At 45.2% G+C, this 17,830-nt stretch overlaps 2 protein-coding genes across 2 annotated transcripts; both read right to left on the reverse strand.

Annotated features, from left to right (window-relative positions):
• Nucleotides 1-3,661: 3,661 nt before the first annotated feature.
• LOC127327630 (phospholipase A1-II 6-like) lies at nucleotides 3,662-5,200 on the reverse strand. The gene is made up of 2 exons (XM_051354407.2): nucleotides 4,375-5,200; nucleotides 3,662-4,273 (listed from the first exon to the last, which is right to left on the reverse strand). The coding sequence occupies exons 1-2, from the start codon at nucleotides 4,999-5,001 to the stop codon at nucleotides 3,662-3,664; spliced, it is 1,239 nt and encodes a 412-aa protein (XP_051210367.1). The 5' UTR covers nucleotides 5,002-5,200.
• Nucleotides 5,201-5,385: 185 nt separating this feature from the next.
• On the reverse strand, nucleotides 5,386-7,496 carry LOC139834980 (uncharacterized). The gene is made up of 2 exons (XM_071824918.1): nucleotides 6,916-7,496; nucleotides 5,386-5,461 (listed from the first exon to the last, which is right to left on the reverse strand). The coding sequence occupies exons 1-2, from the start codon at nucleotides 7,494-7,496 to the stop codon at nucleotides 5,386-5,388; spliced, it is 657 nt and encodes a 218-aa protein (XP_071681019.1).
• Between the last annotated feature and the right edge of the window lie 10,334 nt (nucleotides 7,497-17,830).

Genomic DNA, 17,830 nt, shown 5'->3' on the forward strand with positions numbered 1-17,830 from the left:
CTTTTATATGATCCCTACTTTTCTCTCTGCATTGACACACAAGCCTGGCATGCTTGGTGACTATGCTTTTGCATGGCCTTGCTGTTGCTGCCCAGCACACTTGAGCTGTGTGCTCTCATATGCTGAAACTTGAGCCCTGGTGTGTGCTCAGGTTTGGTCTGCTGCTGCCCTTATCTTGTGTTGTCCCTGGTTTTGGACAAGCACAAGTGTGCTGTGACTTGGTTCTGTCCAAACTGAATATTGTGTCACTTGCTAACTGTCTAAACTGAATCTTGAGCTAACACTTATATTCTGGCTAGTGTTGGTGCTTTATTATTGCAGGTTTGTGAAGATGCACATGGCCAGAAGATACTCTCCAAGCCATTTAGTCTAGGTTTTAGTTTAGGAATAAACTTGAAATCTTCATTTTCATTTCTGTTTCTTATTTATCAATTCTTGTATCAAGAATATTGTAAAGACTTTGTAATCTGTGTTGTTATCAATAAAGCCCAAGTTTTTGTTTATGAGCTTGTGATTATGTGACATTTATATTCTGGAATAAATATTGTATTTGTGATTCACTTTGAAATTCAAAGTGATTTGAATTCATGAGTTGTGTTTTTAAATTATGAATTCCATTTTCATTTTGTTCAATACTTATTGTTAAATGTATTGACACTTGTCAAATGAAATCAATTCCCCAAATCAAGCAAGATACAAAAGAGATCATGTCGAAATTTCCCTAACTCACATTGCCTAACCCTAAGTGCAAAATGAGAGAGAACCTCGATCCCTCTTAGGTTTAGTTGCAATAAGGCGCGAAAATTTCCCCCGTTTTGCGATGAAATGCACATCCCATTTCTAAATCTACCCTTCGTTGTTCCTATGTTCTGGGTTATTACAGATTAGATCTTGCTTTCTCCTAGATTGGATCTTGGATTTGTTCTTATTCGCGGTAGAATTTTTTTGTTTTCCATGCTACGAACCCATCAGAGGCCACCTGGACGCTCTCCTTGGCCCGACTTCCTTGGGGGCTGTCCAGCGATAAGACCGCTCAGATTATCGGTGGCCAGGACGGCATGTTGCGTGTTGTGCACCTAATAGGCAAGAATCTCTATGTCTTCGCGCGGACGCGTCCTGGTTGCAACGGCGACAACCAAGAGTGGGTGTTGGAGAAGCAGTTGTGTTTGTCAAAGACCACAGTTGGGCTGCCGGGACGCGACGAGAGCTTGCTCAAACAAAAAAATTGTTATTATCATGGAAAACGCCGAGTACATCCTCCTCTCACTAAGTGATGGGACATGGGCATTCACAGTCGAGCTCGATACGATGCGGGTAGAGAGCGAACACCCGAGGAACAAGTACACCGGAAAAGTGTACCCATATGTGTTACCATGGCCGCCGGTGTTTTCTGATCTAAGCAAAGAGCAATATGCTGTAGTGCGTAGGCATAAGTGTGATAGGAAATAGCTCAACAATATATTGTGAAAATGGACATCCTAGCTTCTGTTAAAGTTAACTATTCTTTTCTTAGTTCTAATATTTGTGGATTCATGTCTTATAAAGTATTGATACCTATTACAGTTGGTAATGATCAGTCCTATGTATCTTATCTTATTAATGATATGATGCAAACTAAGTTAGAAAGATGTCTAGATTTTGCTACTGCCAACCATGAGGTTGTTGTCCTACTTGAAACTCTAGATGCTATAATTGTGCCTATTGAGAAATTTGGTGCTCTTAGATATGTAGGATGATATAAGTATCCATTCTTTACATAATTCCTAAGATTTCTCATGGTAAGTATAATTCTGGAAATGATTCTAGAAATGGTAATGAAGATGGAAGATGCAACTGAGCACACTGAAGTTATGGATAACCTAAAAGAGTGGACAAATTTAAAATCTAGAAAGAAGCCCCTATGGCTTTAGAAAGAAAAAAACAATTTGGTAGTTTTTTTCTAAAAAATATGGGTTTTTGTATATCTGACATAATTCTTGCGACTGCTAATAACATCAACAGGCATAATGTGGACCTGTGGATTTACAAGAAACCAAGAAAAGTGCAGTTTCTCATGCTACCCTTAATATTATTTCTAACTATGCACCTTTTGGCATCTTATGCCAGCACACGGCTCTATTGATATGGATCTTAGTTGGCTTTAGGGATTCCTCTTTTGAGGTTATTGATCATGTTAACAGACAAAAAAAAAATTCAGCTATGTTATTAGAAGTAAGTATGACCAAAGATTCTGGAAAATGATAATTGTTTATGGTGTGGGGTCAAACTTTATTTCATACTTGAGTTGCATGATTAAATGAAAACACTTCCTGCCATATCCTCGTTGTGGGTGGTTCGAACCTACTCAGGGATCATGTAAGAAGAAAATGGCAATATAACTATACAATGTGAAATTTTTTTATTCAATGGGTGGACTAAATAGATAGGCTTTGATCGATTTAAAGTTAGCAAACAGAAGCTAATTTGGGGAAATCATCAAGATAACTTTGATTTTATATGCATTTGATGTGTTTAGTTTCTATATCATAGGATAGTTTTTCTCCTCTAATGTATGCTAAGCCTCTCCCATTTATGGACAGTGATCATACTTTTCTTTAGTTTGAAATTGGCTGAAATGGAATGGTTTGTCATGTATATTTTCGGTTTGAAAAGGGGTACTTAAGTGAATTCCTTATCCTCGTGGAGATCGAAATCTGGGAATCCTAGTTCCAAGTTCTAATCTTATATATCTTTGGTAGTTTAAAATTGCATATGTGTAGGAAATAAAATAACTGGATGGAATAGTGATGAGGAATATGGGTGGAAACAATATTTGTTAGATGACTTAGATATTGCAAGAATCTACTCCTAGTGAAGGAGAATGGTCGAGAAATATTTCTCAATAGCTAAAATGATAATTGATGAAAACAATAAACAAAAAATTTGGAAAATATCAACAGATAGTTGATTTCTAGAATGTGAGAGGAATAATGCGTATTTTCATGCTAAATCTATTATATTGGTTGTATAATATATAGTCGGCAGCTCTATTTTCCTGCGAAAATAGCACCGCTACAACGTTAGGACAAATAGTTTGTATAGCGCCGCTAATAACGAGATTAGCGTCGCAACGAGACAAATATGCATAGCATATCTTTCGCTTTCCAAATACGCTTTAGCGCCGCTAAAAGACCAAAATAGCGCGCTATTTTTTTCGTTGATTTTGATAGGACGAGCTACATGTAGTTGGTTTTCTTTGAAAAAAAATAAAAAAGACATTTTAAAGTTCCAAAAAAATATGGATTTTTTTTAGATGTAAACAATGTTGAGTTCTATCAAGTTGCAAAATTTAAACTCGGGATACCATATAGTCTAGGATGTGCAAGAATAACAAAATCTAATAGATTTCAAAGTTTTAAAACTTTGCACCGTTCACTATTGTAGATGTCAGATTTTATTGTTTTTGCACATCCTCCATTATAATGTATTTTGAGTTGAAAATTTTCATATTGATAGAGCACAACTTTTTTTTTTTACTTTAAAATGTCATTTCTATTTTTAAAAAATAAAACAAGCTCCATATAGCATGAGGTACATTTCTTGTTGGTTTCTGAGTAGCTTTGTGTCTTCTTAGCACAAATGATTTACGCATATGCATGTCCGAAAGAAATATGTGTCCGCTTCACTTGTTGTTCACTGGCACGACGGGGTCCTCCGCTTCCTCCTCCTCGCAGTCGGCGAGGCTCCACCGCCCATCGTCTCCTTTCACCATGCCTTTGTTCGACGGCACCCACCATGCCGCCGGCACCGCATGCTCCTCCCTCAGCACGCCGTACGACTTGTTCACGAGCGCCACGTCCCGCTCCACCGCCAGCTCGAATCCTCCCCCGGCCTTCACGCCGGCCACCCCGTGAAGGTAGCACTCGAGGTTGTGCCAGACCCGCTCGTCCCCGGGCGCCCTGAGGTACGGCGAGGCGCCCGTGTCGATGGCCAGCTCGGCGCCCACGTCGTGGTACGGCAGCGCCGGGTACCTGGGCACGATGTCGTGGGCGTTGCGCACGCGCAGCAGCCGTAGCGCGCCGGCGGCGTCGAACCGCTTCCTGAAGCCGGCGCCGCCCACGCGCGGGCTGGCGAACGCGAATGCCGTGACGGGGTACGTGCCGTTGTAGCCGTTCTCGACGATGTCGAAGGCGCTGAGCGTTGCCAGCGCCGCCCCGAGGCTGTGGCCCGTCATCGTGATGCTCACCTTCTCTTCCTTGTATGTGTCCACCAGCTTCCTCACCTCAGCCAGCACCTGCATGGCATCGTGCAAGAGCAGGCTGGTGAGCACGACGTACAATGAACAGTGTACTAACGTGGGAGTAGCGTTAGATAGATATTTTGTTAGTGTACTACCTGGTCTCTGGCGCTGTCCTTGTTGTGGCTGGACGCCGGGTCGGTGGAGGTGTAGATGGAGAGCCAGCCGTGGTGCACCATGGCGTCGGTTCCGTGTGCGTCTCGGAGGAGGCCCCTTGGCGGCACCATGACGAACTCGAGGTCGTTGACCCACTCGAGCGCCTCGACGGTGCCGCGCCAGGCGACGACGATGTCGCGCCTCCCCAGCGTCGCCTTCCCCTCGTCGGTGGCGACGGCGACGAACCCGATCCAGTTGGACTCCCGGCAGCGCCTGCCCCTCCCGTGCACCCCCACGAACGCGGCGCCCCTGACGGCGGGGGCGGAGCACGTGGCGTAGAGGAACCTGGTGACCCGGTACGCGGCGGCGTGACCCGGCAGCATGACGCGGTCGAAGAAGCGCCGCCTGCCGAACCTGCACAGCCCGGCGTGCGGCGAGAGCTTCTCGTGGTTGAACGCGTCGTACGCCGCCTGCGCCATCTCGCCGTACCAGATCACCGTGCGGCGCAGGTCCAGGTCCAGCTGCGGGCGAAGCAGCCCGTCCCACCGCCGCTCGCCGTGGAGCTCCTTCCACCTCGCCGCCGGCGCCGCCATGCTCGATTCAGCAGGGCGCCCTTGCTCCTCCGACATGGCCGGCCGGCGTCCACGCTTGCACTGTGAACTATGAACTGAATCACTGATACGGTGGAGAGGTGAAGCAGCTGGCCTGCTCTTCGTTGACGTTTATACGCGCGCGGTGGCCGGCATCGACGGCGTGGCGTCGATCGAACCGGCCGGGTCTTGCATGCTTTCGCGAGCTGGCTTGTTTTGCTGGGCTCTGGATGGCCGAAGACGAGGTGAAAATGGCGTGACATTGCGATATGGGGGCACGATGACAAAAAACGCGTATTGATTCGCGCGCAACAGCCTGCTCCAATCGGAGACGATGATCAAGAGGAAGGCATCGGTGGAGTGGCACTAGCAGGCCATGCGAATGGCGCATGGGCATCTTGCTTGGGTCCATCAGGAATTCTGTTACCGACATTTCGTGATGTTCTTAACAGAATCTCTTCTTTCAGCCTCGGGCACAGGCGTCCGCTTCCTCAGTGCACTGAAAAGATAAAGTCGTTATAACTTCTAAGTTAGGCATTTTTTTTTTTTGGAAACATAGTACAATCAAAGACGCTCATACATACGTGTACACACTCACCCCTATGAATGCACACACGCACACCCTACCCCTATGAGCACCTCCAAGAGACTGCGTTGAATAACTAATCCGGCGAGTCTTGAGATTGACGAAGTCACCACAGGCGCCTCGCTGTCGACGGGAACGTCGCCTCCCACTGAAGAATATTCCGCCTTTATGAGACTCCAAAGTATCAAATCTGGGCATTGTTGGACGTTGACTTTTCACCTTATGCACTAGAGACACGTACTCGTGCTAGTACCACATATCTACTACACAAAGTGTACAATCAATTGTGACAAGCCATACCAATACCATATCACTCGCAACAATATTTGAATTTCGAAAAAAAGGAATTCTAAGTGAAAATTTTGAACATTTTGTGGGCAGAAAAACATTTTAAATATCACTAATGCGTGCATTATAGTTTTTTGAACTTAATTTACGGTTTATAGCTTTAGGGCGATGTAGAGGAACACATATATTTCTGCAAAAAAAAATGAAACAACACCATATATATCTTGTGAAACATGTGCCGCGGGAATGTTGAAGCTCCAGCCAATGGTTGATACATGCACGACAGAAAACCCAATATGAAACACTTAAAACTGCACAATTTGAGCAGACGATCTAAGTTGAATGTGTAATATTGATAATTTGAACTAATATGAAAGATAAATCCATGCATTCAACATTTAGTGAAAAATGTATTCAATAAAATAGTCGGATTAGGAATAGTGTAGCTCCATGCATGTTTTTTTTCTTGCACGCACTTAGGGCTAATCCCTACATAGGACTCCTCGAATTGAATTTGAACAACTTAACGTATTTGTTCATGTGGTATTATGGTAGATTATGAGTGTGCATTGAGAGTGGTGATTCTCCTTTGCACGCGAGGTCATGTGCATGTGAGAGCCGTTGATTTGGTGCTTCTAGATTCATGCCCCGATGTTTCATCAAGTTCTATTGAGGTTCTGTGAACTGTAGTGAAAGAAACACCAAAAAAAAAGATGACCCATGTTAATCAGCTCCATGTATCCATGTTTTCTCCATTCAACCTCGAAAAAAAAAATGTTTCCTCCATGGCTTGTATTTTAGGATGAAGAATAGTTTGTGGCCATCAATAGGGTGCCGAAAACCATTTTTTTTTTTGTTGAACCTGGCTACGGCGGGCTTGCGCCAGCCTGAACAACTTTATAAATAAACCCAAGAGTACACGGAATCATTACAGTGGAGGGGGGCGGGGAGAGGAGAGGAGAGGGGAGGGGGGCATATTGACCTAGGGGGGGTCATAGCCATTACACCAATTATTTAAAGCAGAAGAGGAGGAGGGGGTAGTACAACGGTGAGCCCAAAGCCTAATGTCTTCAATGCACCTGCGGGAGACAAATGCAAGGTCTTCATCAACGCCGTTGAAAGTCCGAGCGTTGCGGCGTTTCCAGACATTCCATAGAATGGCCGTAGTGATTGTGGCCTCTTCGAAACTTCGGCACATAGATGTCCATAGGTCGGACATGCGAGAGACCCCCCTGGTAGCATAGTCAGAGTAGAAGAAGGTCCATACTTCAAGGGCCCGGGGGCAAAGGAGGAGCAGGTGATCAGTATCTTCATCATGGTTGCATGACATGCATGCGGCGGAGGGGGCGAGGTGGTGCCGGAACCGCCGTTCATTGGTGGGAAGGCGCTTCTTTCTTGCAAGCCAGCAGAAAATCTTGCACTTGAGAGGGGCAGCGGTCCTCCAAACTTTGTCCGCCACATCATCGATCTGCAGATGCCTGAAAGAAATGGAGTAGAAACCTTTGTTCGAGAGCTTGGTGTTAGCGAGGCGGCTAAAACGAGCGTCCGGGGCATCATTGCGCAGGACCACCATAGTAAGTTCGTTTGCAAGGACACGAAGGTCGGCCTCAGCGGCCTGCGAAAGGCGCGGCCCAAGCGTGCCGCGAAAGTCGGATGTCATAGCTGTGTGGACATTAATATGGGCTCGGGTAGCGTGGGAGAAGAGGTTTGGGAAGCGTTCATGGAGGGTAGCGTCCCCGGTCCAGAGGTCGAACCAGAAGGAGGTGGAAGCCCCGTTGCCGATGTCGACACGAGAGAATAAACGGAAGGTTTTGAGACCGGCCCTGATATCTTTCCAGATGGGGGTGTCAAGATGGTGATTGTCACCAAGGTCCCTGGATCCGTTCCAGCCGTACGAGCGACGAAACCAGCAGGCCCAGGGGGCGTCAGTGTCAGAGTGAAGCTTAGTGAGGAACTTCCCGAGAAGGGCAGAGTTCTGGGCTTAGATAGAGAGGACCCCCAGGCCGCCCTGCTCCTTAGGAACGCAGACATCGCCCCAAGCAACTTTGCAGCTACCTCCGTTGCAGGTTTCCTCCCCAGTCCAAAGGAAGGCCCTGCGTCTTTTATCAATGGCCTCAATAACACCAGCCGGTAGAAGACCAGCGCTCATGGCATGAGCCAGCATGGCGGTGAGGACCGAGTTGACAAGAATCAAACGCCCACCAATCGGGAGGCAGCGACCGCGCCACCCGGAGAGCCTCATGTCACTCTTGTGAATGATGGGGGCGAAATCGGCGAAGCGCATTTTGTAAGTAGAGAGAGGGAGGCCAAGGTAGGTTTGGGGGAAGGAGGAGATAGCGCAGCCGAAGGTGGTGGCTATGGTGAGGGCAGTGTCCGGGTCAGTCTTGATAGGAACAAAGGTGCTTTTGTGGAAGTTAATAGTGAGGCCGGTGGCAGCAGAGAACTCATCTAGGATACGTTTAAGATTTGCAACATGCTCAGGAATAGCTCTAATAATGATGAGAGTATCATCAGCATATTGAAGGACGGGACAGGTGAGGTCATCCACCAGGGGATGCTGAAGGAGCCCCTCACGGGAAGCGTGGAGGAGCATTTGTTGAAGAACATCGACAATGATATTGAAGAGGAAGGGGGAAAGGGGGTCGCCTTGCCGGAGGCCGCGTCGACACTGGATCCATCTGCCTAGGACCCCATTAAGGAGAACCGCCGTCTGGCTAGTATGGTTGAGCATCTTTATCCAAGCTCTCCAAAGCTCTGGAAAGCCCTTGGCCATGAGGATACGGTCGATAGAGTCAAAGAAGTTGAGCAATGCATGATCGATGATCAATGCATGTAAGCACAATTTCGTTTTCAAGAAGTTGAGCAATTAGAACCACGATCGATTAAGCAAATGTAAGAGCTGATGTTCTCTCTCCTGGCCAACCACAAAAATATCTCGTGCACTGATACTGAACATAATGGCGTTGAATAGGAGAGCAACCCTGACTTGTTGCCATCGCATATGTGTCAGTCCTTTTTTTGTTGTTGAGGGAACTCCATATGTGTCAGTTAGCAGCAGGCTGGCGGCTATAATGGACCGAAACAGGCTTCCGTCAAGACTCGCGCAGAAACAGCCTGCTGCTTCTACAAAGTTTGGCCGAATTTTGCCGGATTAGTAAGACCCAGATTTGCTTACAAACAGCACGGTCCACTAAATCCCATATGCCGCACACCTTCTTTCATTTGAACATGGCCACATGGCCCAGCTCGGGAACGTCGTATCTCTGGTTCTCCTTTGGGCAAATCCTATACACCGAGACCAGGTCGGTGTATACGGATCACCGCACACCCTCCCTCGAGCATGGGCCAGGCCCAAATTCAATTTGGTTTTTCCGTTTGCTGCGGTTTTTTCGTTTTTTCCAGTTTTCTGCTGGTTTTTTTTTGTTTTTCTTTTCGGTTTCCTTTTCCTTTTTCCTTTTTTTGTTTTATTTTTCTGTTCAAATTTTTTTTCGAAAATTTTCCAATTTAGAAAAAGTTCAAGTTTGAAAGATATTCATATTCGAAAGTTGAGCAAATTTCGAGTTTTGAACGAATTTCAAAGTTTGAAGAAATTTTGAGTTTTGAACGAATTTTCGAAATTTGAACAAGTTTTGAACGAATTTTTGAATTTTGAACAATTTCAAATTTTTGAACAGATTTTGATTTTTTTCCGATTTTCGAATTTCAAACAAATTTTTAATCATGAACGATTTTGAATTTTTTAAAAATAAAATCGTATATTTATAAAATCCATATACATAAAATGTTGAACAAATTTTAGAAACATAAAAAGAAACCAAAAACGTTAGATTTTTAAAACAGAATTGTAAACAGGAAAAAAAAAACAGAAAACAAAAAAAACGTTACCTGATGGGCCACGGCCCAATTAATTGCCACCGGGTCGGAGGGGTGTGCGGCACCCCGTTCGCGCCGACCCGGTCGGCATATAGCACCTCCCTTCCTTTGTCCATACTCCATAGGCACCACCAAGGTGGGGACCACCTACCGCTCGTTAACGATGGTTTGTAGAAATCGCTAACATGCGAACTTTACATGGGATTGGCCCATATGGTTCGGTTGTTTTCGAGAACCCACAGCAGAATCTGTGTTATTCTCAAAAAAAAAAACAGAATCTACGCCTCATTGTATTAAGTTTAAAGAGAAAGCCAAGGAATGGTTATAACACACACATGCCTTGCGGCTTACAACGCACTCCTCCAACACGACTACAGCCTCAAGACCGCGTCACGACCAAAGGAAAACACCACACAAGCATGACCAAAACATCGAGGCTGCCAGGACCAACGTACCACAACTCAAGCACCTAGAGGGAATCGGCGATGGCGAGTGGATGGCAGGGTCCGACCACCCTGGTTAAAAGTCAGCTAGAGGGTGTTGGCGACGACATACATAGCGCTCCGGAGCCCTACACCTAGAGTAGAGGCCAACACAAGCAAAGCACCACTACCCAGTCCGGCGAGACCACCATCTCCGCAAGCCACAATGGGACACCCTTCATAGCCTAGGCAGCGCCTCCAAGAAGGGGACGACGTGTCGCGCCGCCGCTGCCTAGTCCGGTAAACCAGACTAAGGGTTTCCCCCCTGGCAGAGGGGAAGAAACAATCGAGCCATTGACCACGGATCCAAGGAGTGAGTAGCACCCGTAGGCGTCACCGCAGTCAGCACCAGAGGACTTCCGAGCAGGGATTTTCATCCCGGCCAAAGATTGTTTCCCCGGCAAGACAGAGAAGAGCAGGTTACATGTTGCAAAGTTGGACCACCACCGTTGTAGAATGAGAAGCGTCGGTGAAGAAGATTGTTGACCACCACCGCAGCGGCCACCGCTCGCCCGAACCGAGACCGAGATGGTTGATGTCTACGTTCCCCCTCCTTTCCTGTAGACAGTGTTGGGCCTCCAAGAGCAGAGGTTTGTAGAACAGCAGCAAGTTTTCCTTTAAGTGGATACCCAAGGTTTATCGAACTCAGGGAGGAAGAGGTCAAAGATATCCCTCTCATGCAACCCTGCAACCACAAAGCAAGAAGTCTCTTGTGTCCCCAACACACCTAATAGGTGCACTAGTTCGGCGAAGAGATAGTGAAATACAGGTGGTATGAATATATATGAGCAAAGAGCAACGGTGCTGTAAAAAGTGCTTGGCGCGTAGTTGATGGTGGTGGTATTGCAGCAGTAGTAACACAGTAAAACAGTAAACAAGCAGTAGTAACTCAGCAGTATTTAGGAACAAGGCCTAGGGATTACACTTTCACTAGTGGACACTCTCAATATTGATCACATAACAGAATAGATAAATGCATACTCTACACTTTTGTTGGATGATGAACATATTGCGTAGGATTACACGAACCCTCAATGCCGGAGTTAACAAGCTCCACAATAATGCTCATGTTTAAGTAACCTTTAGTGTAAGATAGATCAACGCTACTAAACCAAGTACTAGCATAGCATGCACACTGTCACCTTCATGCATATGTAGGAGGAATAGATCACATCAATATTATCATAGCAATAGTTAACTCCATAATCTACAAGAGATCATGATCATAGCACAAACCAAGTACTAACACGGTGCACACACTGTCACCATTACACACGTGCAGGAGGAATAGAACTACTTTAATAACACATCGCTAGAGTAGCACATAGATGAATTGTGATACAAAACTCAGATGAATCTCAATCATGTAAAGCAGCTCATGAGATCATTGTATTGAAGTACATAGTAGAGAGATTAACCACATAGCTACCGGTACAGCCCCGAGCCTCGATGGAGAACTACTCCCTCCTCATGGGAGCAGCAGCGGTGATGAAGATGGCGGTGGAGATGGCAGCGGTGTCGATGGAGAAGCCTTCCGGGGGCACTTCCCCGCTCCGGCAGGGTGCCGGAACAGAGATCCTGTCCCCCCAGATCTTGGCTTCGCGATGGCGGCGGCTCTGGAAGGTTTTCGTGGGTTTCGTCAATCGGTATCAGGGTTTTCGCGACGGAGGCTTTATATAGGCGAAGAGGCGGCGCCAGAGGGTCGAAGGGGGGCCCACACTATAGGGCGGCGCGGCCCCCCCCTCTGGCCGCGCCAGCCTATGGTCTGGTGGCCCTGTCTCCCTTCTCTGGCGGTTCTCGTGTGTTCTGGATGCTTCCGGGTAAAATAGGAACCTGGGCGTTGATTTCGTCCGATTCCGAGAATATTTCGTTACTAGGATTTCTGAAACCAAAAACAGCAGAAAACAGCAACTGGCACTTCGGCATCTTGTTAATAGGTTAGTTCCAGAAAATGCTCGAATATGACATAAAGTGTGCATAAAACATGTAGATAACATCAATAATGTGGCATGGAACATAAGAAATTATCGATACGTCGGAGACGTATCAGCATCCCCAAGCTTAGTTCTGCTCGTCCCGAGCAGGTAAAACGATAACACAGATAATTTCTGGAGTGACATGCCATCATAATCTTGATCATACTATTTGTAAAGCATATGTAGTGAATGCAGCGATCAAAACAATGTGTATGACATGAGTAAACAAGTGAATCATATAGCAAAGACTTTTCATGAATAGCACTTCAAGACAAGCATCAATAAGTCTTGCATAAGAGTTAACTCATAAAGCAATAATTCAAAGTAAAGGTATTGAAGCAACACAAAAGAAGATTAAGTTTCAGCGGTTGCTTTCAACTTGTAACATGTATATCTCATGGATATTGTCAACATAGAGTAATATAATAAGTGCAATAAGCAAGTATGTAGGAATCAATGCATAGTTCACACAAGTGTTTGCTTCTTGAGGTGGAGAGAAATAGGTGAACTGACTCAACATTGAAAAGTAGAAGAATGGTCCTCCATAGAGGAAAAGCATCGATTGCTATATTTGTGCTAGAGCTTTGATTTTGAAAACATGAAACAATTTTGTCAACGGTAGTAATAAAGCATATGTATCATGTAAATTATATCTTACAAGTTGCAAGCCTCATGCATAGTATACTAATAGTGCCCGCACCTTGTCCTAATTAGCTTGGACTACCTGGATCATCACAATGCAATCGTTTTTACCAAGTGTCACAAAGGGGTACCTCTATGCCGCCTGTACAAAGGTCTAAGGAGAAAGCTCGCATTGGATTTCTCGCTATTGATTATTCTTCAACTTAGACATCCATACCGGGACAACATAGACAACAGATAATGGACTCCTCTTTTATGCATAAGCATGTAACAACAATTAATAATTTTCTCATTTGAGATTGAGGATATATGTCCAAAACTGAAACTTCCACCATGGATCATGGCTTTAGTTAGCGGCCCAATGTTCTTCTCTAACATATGCATGCTTAACCATAAGGTGGTAGATCGCTCTTACTTCAGACAAGACGAACATGCATAGCAACTCACATGATATTCAACAAAGAGTAGTTGATGGCGTCCCCAGTAAACATGGTTATCGCACAACAAGCAACTTAATAAGAGATAAAGTGCATAATTACATATTCAATACCACAATAGTTTTTAAGCTATTTGTCCCATGAGCTATATATTGCAAAGGTGAATGATGGAATTTTAAAGGTAGCACTCAAGCAATTTACTTTGGAATGGCGGAAAATACCATGTAGTAGGTAGGTATGGTGGACACAAATGGCATAGTGGTTGGCTCAAGTATTTTGGATGCATGAGAAGTATTCCCTCTCGATACAAGGTTTAGGCTAGCAAGGTTGTTTGAAGCAAACACAAGGATGAACCGGTGCAGCAAAACTCACATAAAAGACATATTGAAAACATTATAAGACTCTACACCGTCTTCCTTGTTGTTCAAACTCAATACTAGAAATTATCTAGACCTTAGAGAAACCAAATATGCAAACCAAATTTTAGCATGCTCTATGTATTTCTTCATTAATGGGTGCAAAGCATATGATGCAAGAGCTTAATCATGAGCACAACAATTGCCAAGTATCACATTACCCAAGACATTTATAGCAATTACTACATGTATCATTTTCCAATTCCAACCATATAACAATTTAACGAAGGAGAAAACTTCGCCATGAATATTATGAGCTAAGAACACATGTGTTCATACGAACCAGCGGAGCGTATCTCTCTCCCACACAAGCATGATGTAATCCAATTTATTCAAACACAAACAAAAACAAAAGCAAACAAGCAGACGCTCCAAGAAAAAGCACATAAGATGTGATGGAATAAAAATATAGTTTCAGGGGAGGAACCTGATAATGTTGTCGATGAAGAAGGGGATGCCTTGGGCATCCCCAAGCTTAGACGCTTGAGTCTTCTTGATATATACAGGGGTGAACCACCGGGTGCATCCCCAAGCTTAGAGCTTTCACTCTCCTTGATCATGTTATATCATCCTCCTCTCTTGACCCTTGAAAACTTCCTTCACACCAAACTCGAAACAACTCATTAGAGGGTTAGTGCACAATATAAATTGACATATTCAGAGGTGACACAATCATTCTTAACACTTCTGGACATTGCATAATGCTACTGGACATTAGTAGATCAAAGAAATTCATCCAACATAGCGAAAGAGGCAATGCGAAATAAAAGGCAGAATCTGTCAAAACAGAACAGTTCGTATTGACGAATTTTAAAATGGCACCAGACTTGCTCAAATAAAAATGCTCAAATTGAATGAAAGTTGCGTACATATCTGAGGATCATGCACGTAAATTGGCTTAATTTTCTGAGCTACCTACAGGGAGGTGGACCCATATTCGTGACAGCAAAGAAATCTGGAACTGTGCAGTAATCCAAATCTAGTACTTACTTTTCTATCAACGGCTTAACTTGGCACAACAAAACACAAAACTAAGATAAGGAGAGGTTGCTACAGTAGTAAACAACTTCCAAGACACAAAATAAAAACAAAGTACTGTAGGTAAAATAACACATGGGTTATCTCCCAAGAAGTTCTTTCTTTATAGCCATTAAGATGGGCTCAGCAGTTTTGATGATGCACTCGCAAGAAATTGTATTTGAAGCAAAAGAGAGCATCAAGAGGCAAATACAAAACACATTTAAGTCTAACATGCTTCCTATGCATAAGAATCTTGTAAATAAACAAGTTCATGAAGAGCAAAGTAACAAGCATAGGAAGATAAAACAAGTGTAGCTTGAAAAATTTCAGCACATAGAGAGGTGTTTTAGTAACATGAAAATTTCCACAACCATATTTTCCTCTCTCATAGTAACTTTCAGTAGCAACATGAGCAAACTCAACAATATAACCATCACATAAAGCATTCTTATCATGAGTCTCATGCATAAAATTATTACTACTCCCAACATAAGCATAATCAATTTTATTAGTTGTAGTGGGAGCAAATTCAACAAAGTAGCTATCATTATTATTCTCATCATCAAATATAGGAGGCATATTGTAATCATAATCAAATTCACTCTCCATAGTAGGTGGCACCAAAAGACCAATATCATTATAATCATCATAAATAGGAGGCAAAGTATCATCAAAGAAAATTTTCTCCTCAATGCTTGGGGGACTAAAAATATCATGAAAACCAGCTTCCCCAAGCTTAGAACTTTCTATATTATTGTCAACAATGGTGTTCAAAGCGTTCATACTAATATTACTACCAGCATGCAAAGAAGATTTCATAGGTTTTTTAATTTTCGCATCAAACAATCCATGTTTTAAATCAGGAAATAGAACAAGAAGCTCATTGTTGTCCATTATGCCAAACTAGTGTAAACAAGAAACAAAAAGATGCAATTGCAGGATCTAAAGGAAATAGCTTCGAGCACACACACGACGGCGCCAGAAAAATACTTTACCTGGAACCGGAGTATGAGTGCCTTTTACCTTTCCTCCCCGGCAACGGCGCCAGAAAAGTGCTTGATGTCTACGTTCCCCCTCCTTTCCTGTAGACAGTGTTGGGCCTCCAAGAGCAGAGGTTTGTAGAACAAAGAGCAAGTTTTCCCTTAAGTGGATACCCAAGGTTTATCGAACTCAGGGAGGAAGAGGTCAAAGATATCCCTCTCATGCAACCCTGCAACCACAAAGCAAGAAGTCTCTTGTGTCCCCAACACACCTAATAGGTGCACTAGTTCGGCGAAGAGATAGTGAAATACAGGTGGTATGAATATATATGAGCAGTGAGCAACGGTGCCGTAAAAGTGCTTGGCGCGTAGTTGATGGTGGTGGTATTGCAGCAGTAGTAACACAAGAAACAAGAAACAAGCAGTAGTAACTCAGCAGTATTTAGGAACAAGGCCTAGGGATTACACTTTCACTAGTGGACACTCTCAATATTGATCACATAACAGAATAGATAAATGCATACTCTACACTTTTGTTGGATGATGAACACATTGCGTAGGATTACACGAACCCTCAATGCCGGAGTTAACAAGCTCCACAATAATGCTCATGTTTAAGTAACCTTTAGTGTAAGATAGATCAACGCTACTAAACCAAGTACTAGCATAGCATGCACACTGTCACCTTCATGCATATGTAGGAGGAATAGATCACATCAATATTATCATAGCAATAGTTAACTCCATAATCTACAAGAGATCATGATCATAGCACAAACCAAGTACTAACACGGTGCACACACTGTCACCATTACACACGTGCAGGAGGAATAGAACTACTTTAATAACACATCGCTAGAGTAGCACATAGATGAATTGTGATACAAAACTCAGATGAATCTCAATCATGTAAAGCAGCTCATGAGATCATTGTATTGAAGTACATAGTAGAGAGATTAACCACATAGCTACCGGTACAGCCCCGAGCCTCGATGGAGAACTACTCCCTCCTCATGGGAGCAGCAGCGGTGATGAAGATGGCGGTGGAGATGGCAGCGGTGTCGATGGAGAAGCCTTCCGGGGGCACTTCCCCGCTCCGGCAGGGTGCCGGAACAGAGATCCTGTCCCCCAGATCTTGGCTTCGCGATGGCGGCGGCTCTGGAAGGTTTTCGTGGGTTTCGTCAATCGGTATCAGGGTTTTCGCGACGGAGGCTTTATATAGGCGAAGAGGCGGCGCCAGAGGGTCGAAGGGGGGCCCACACTATAGGGCGGCGCGGCCCCCCCTCTGGCCGCGCCAGCCTATGGTCTGGTGGCCCTGTCTCCCTTCTCTGGCGGTTCTCGTGTGTTCTGGATGCTTCCGGGTAAAATAGGAACCTGGGCGTTGATTTCGTCCGATTCCGAGAATATTTCGTTACTAGGATTTCTGAAACCAAAAACAGCAGAAACAGAATCGGCACTTCGGCATCTTGTTAATAGGTTAGTTCCAGAAAATGCTCGAATATGACATAAAGTGTGCATAAAACATGTAGATAACATCAATAATGTGGCATGGAACATAAGAAATTATCGATACGTCGGAGACGTATCAATGGTCAGATCGGGACAAGAAGGCACACCGCCGCTACCGGAGCAACAACTCCGTCCACCACCGGCACTTGAGGACGGCCACCACAACGACCCGCACAGCGGACAGAGAGCAGCGCCCAGGGCGCGACGGCACACATCCATGGAGGCGGCGCAGCCACAGCCCAGACCGAGCCCGCCTCAGCCCATATCTGGCCCATGCGGGTCGGTAGCCGCACTGCACCGCGTGGCGCCCGCGCTTTGGTCCCGCAGCAACCAGCCCTCACAGCAACGCCGCCTCGCCAGCCCGATGGCCACCACCACCGCGCCAGCTCTGCGGCCTTCGCCTTCGCGCACAGCCGCCCGACGACACCTCTCCGCTCGCAGACGCGCCGTGGGAGTGTGCCCCAACGCCCTCCGCCTTTGATGACCGGGCGCTGCCACCACCGCCGGCGTTGGCGGCGGCGGCCGGTGGGAGTGCTGGTGGGGGAGGTGGTTCGGCTAGGGTTTGGGAGGCCTCCGGAGTCGCCCGAGCGAGGCGACCCGAGAGGCAGTTTGTCTCATCAACTTCAGTTCTTTTGATATTTCTCTGACTGGCAATTCAA

The sequence above is a fragment of the Lolium perenne genome, chromosome 1, assembly GCF_019359855.2.
Source record: "Lolium perenne isolate Kyuss_39 chromosome 1, Kyuss_2.0, whole genome shotgun sequence".
NCBI classification, from domain to species: Eukaryota; Viridiplantae; Streptophyta; class Magnoliopsida; order Poales; family Poaceae; genus Lolium; species Lolium perenne.

Coding starts and splice junctions, on each gene's coding strand:
- LOC127327630 (XM_051354407.2), bottom strand. CDS start 5,001: ATGTCGGAGGAGCAAGGGCGCCCTGCTGAATCGAGCATGGCGGCGCCG. Junction 4,274..4,374: donor AGGACAGCGCCAGAGACCAG/GTAGTACACTAA, acceptor GATGCCATGCAG/GTGCTGGCTGAGGTGAGGAA.
- LOC139834980 (XM_071824918.1), bottom strand. CDS start 7,496: ATGACATCCGACTTTCGCGGCACGCTTGGGCCGCGCCTTTCGCAGGCC. Junction 5,462..6,915: donor CTTGCATTTGTCTCCCGCAG/GTGCATTGAAGA, acceptor TTATCTTTTCAG/TGCACTGAGGAAGCGGACGC.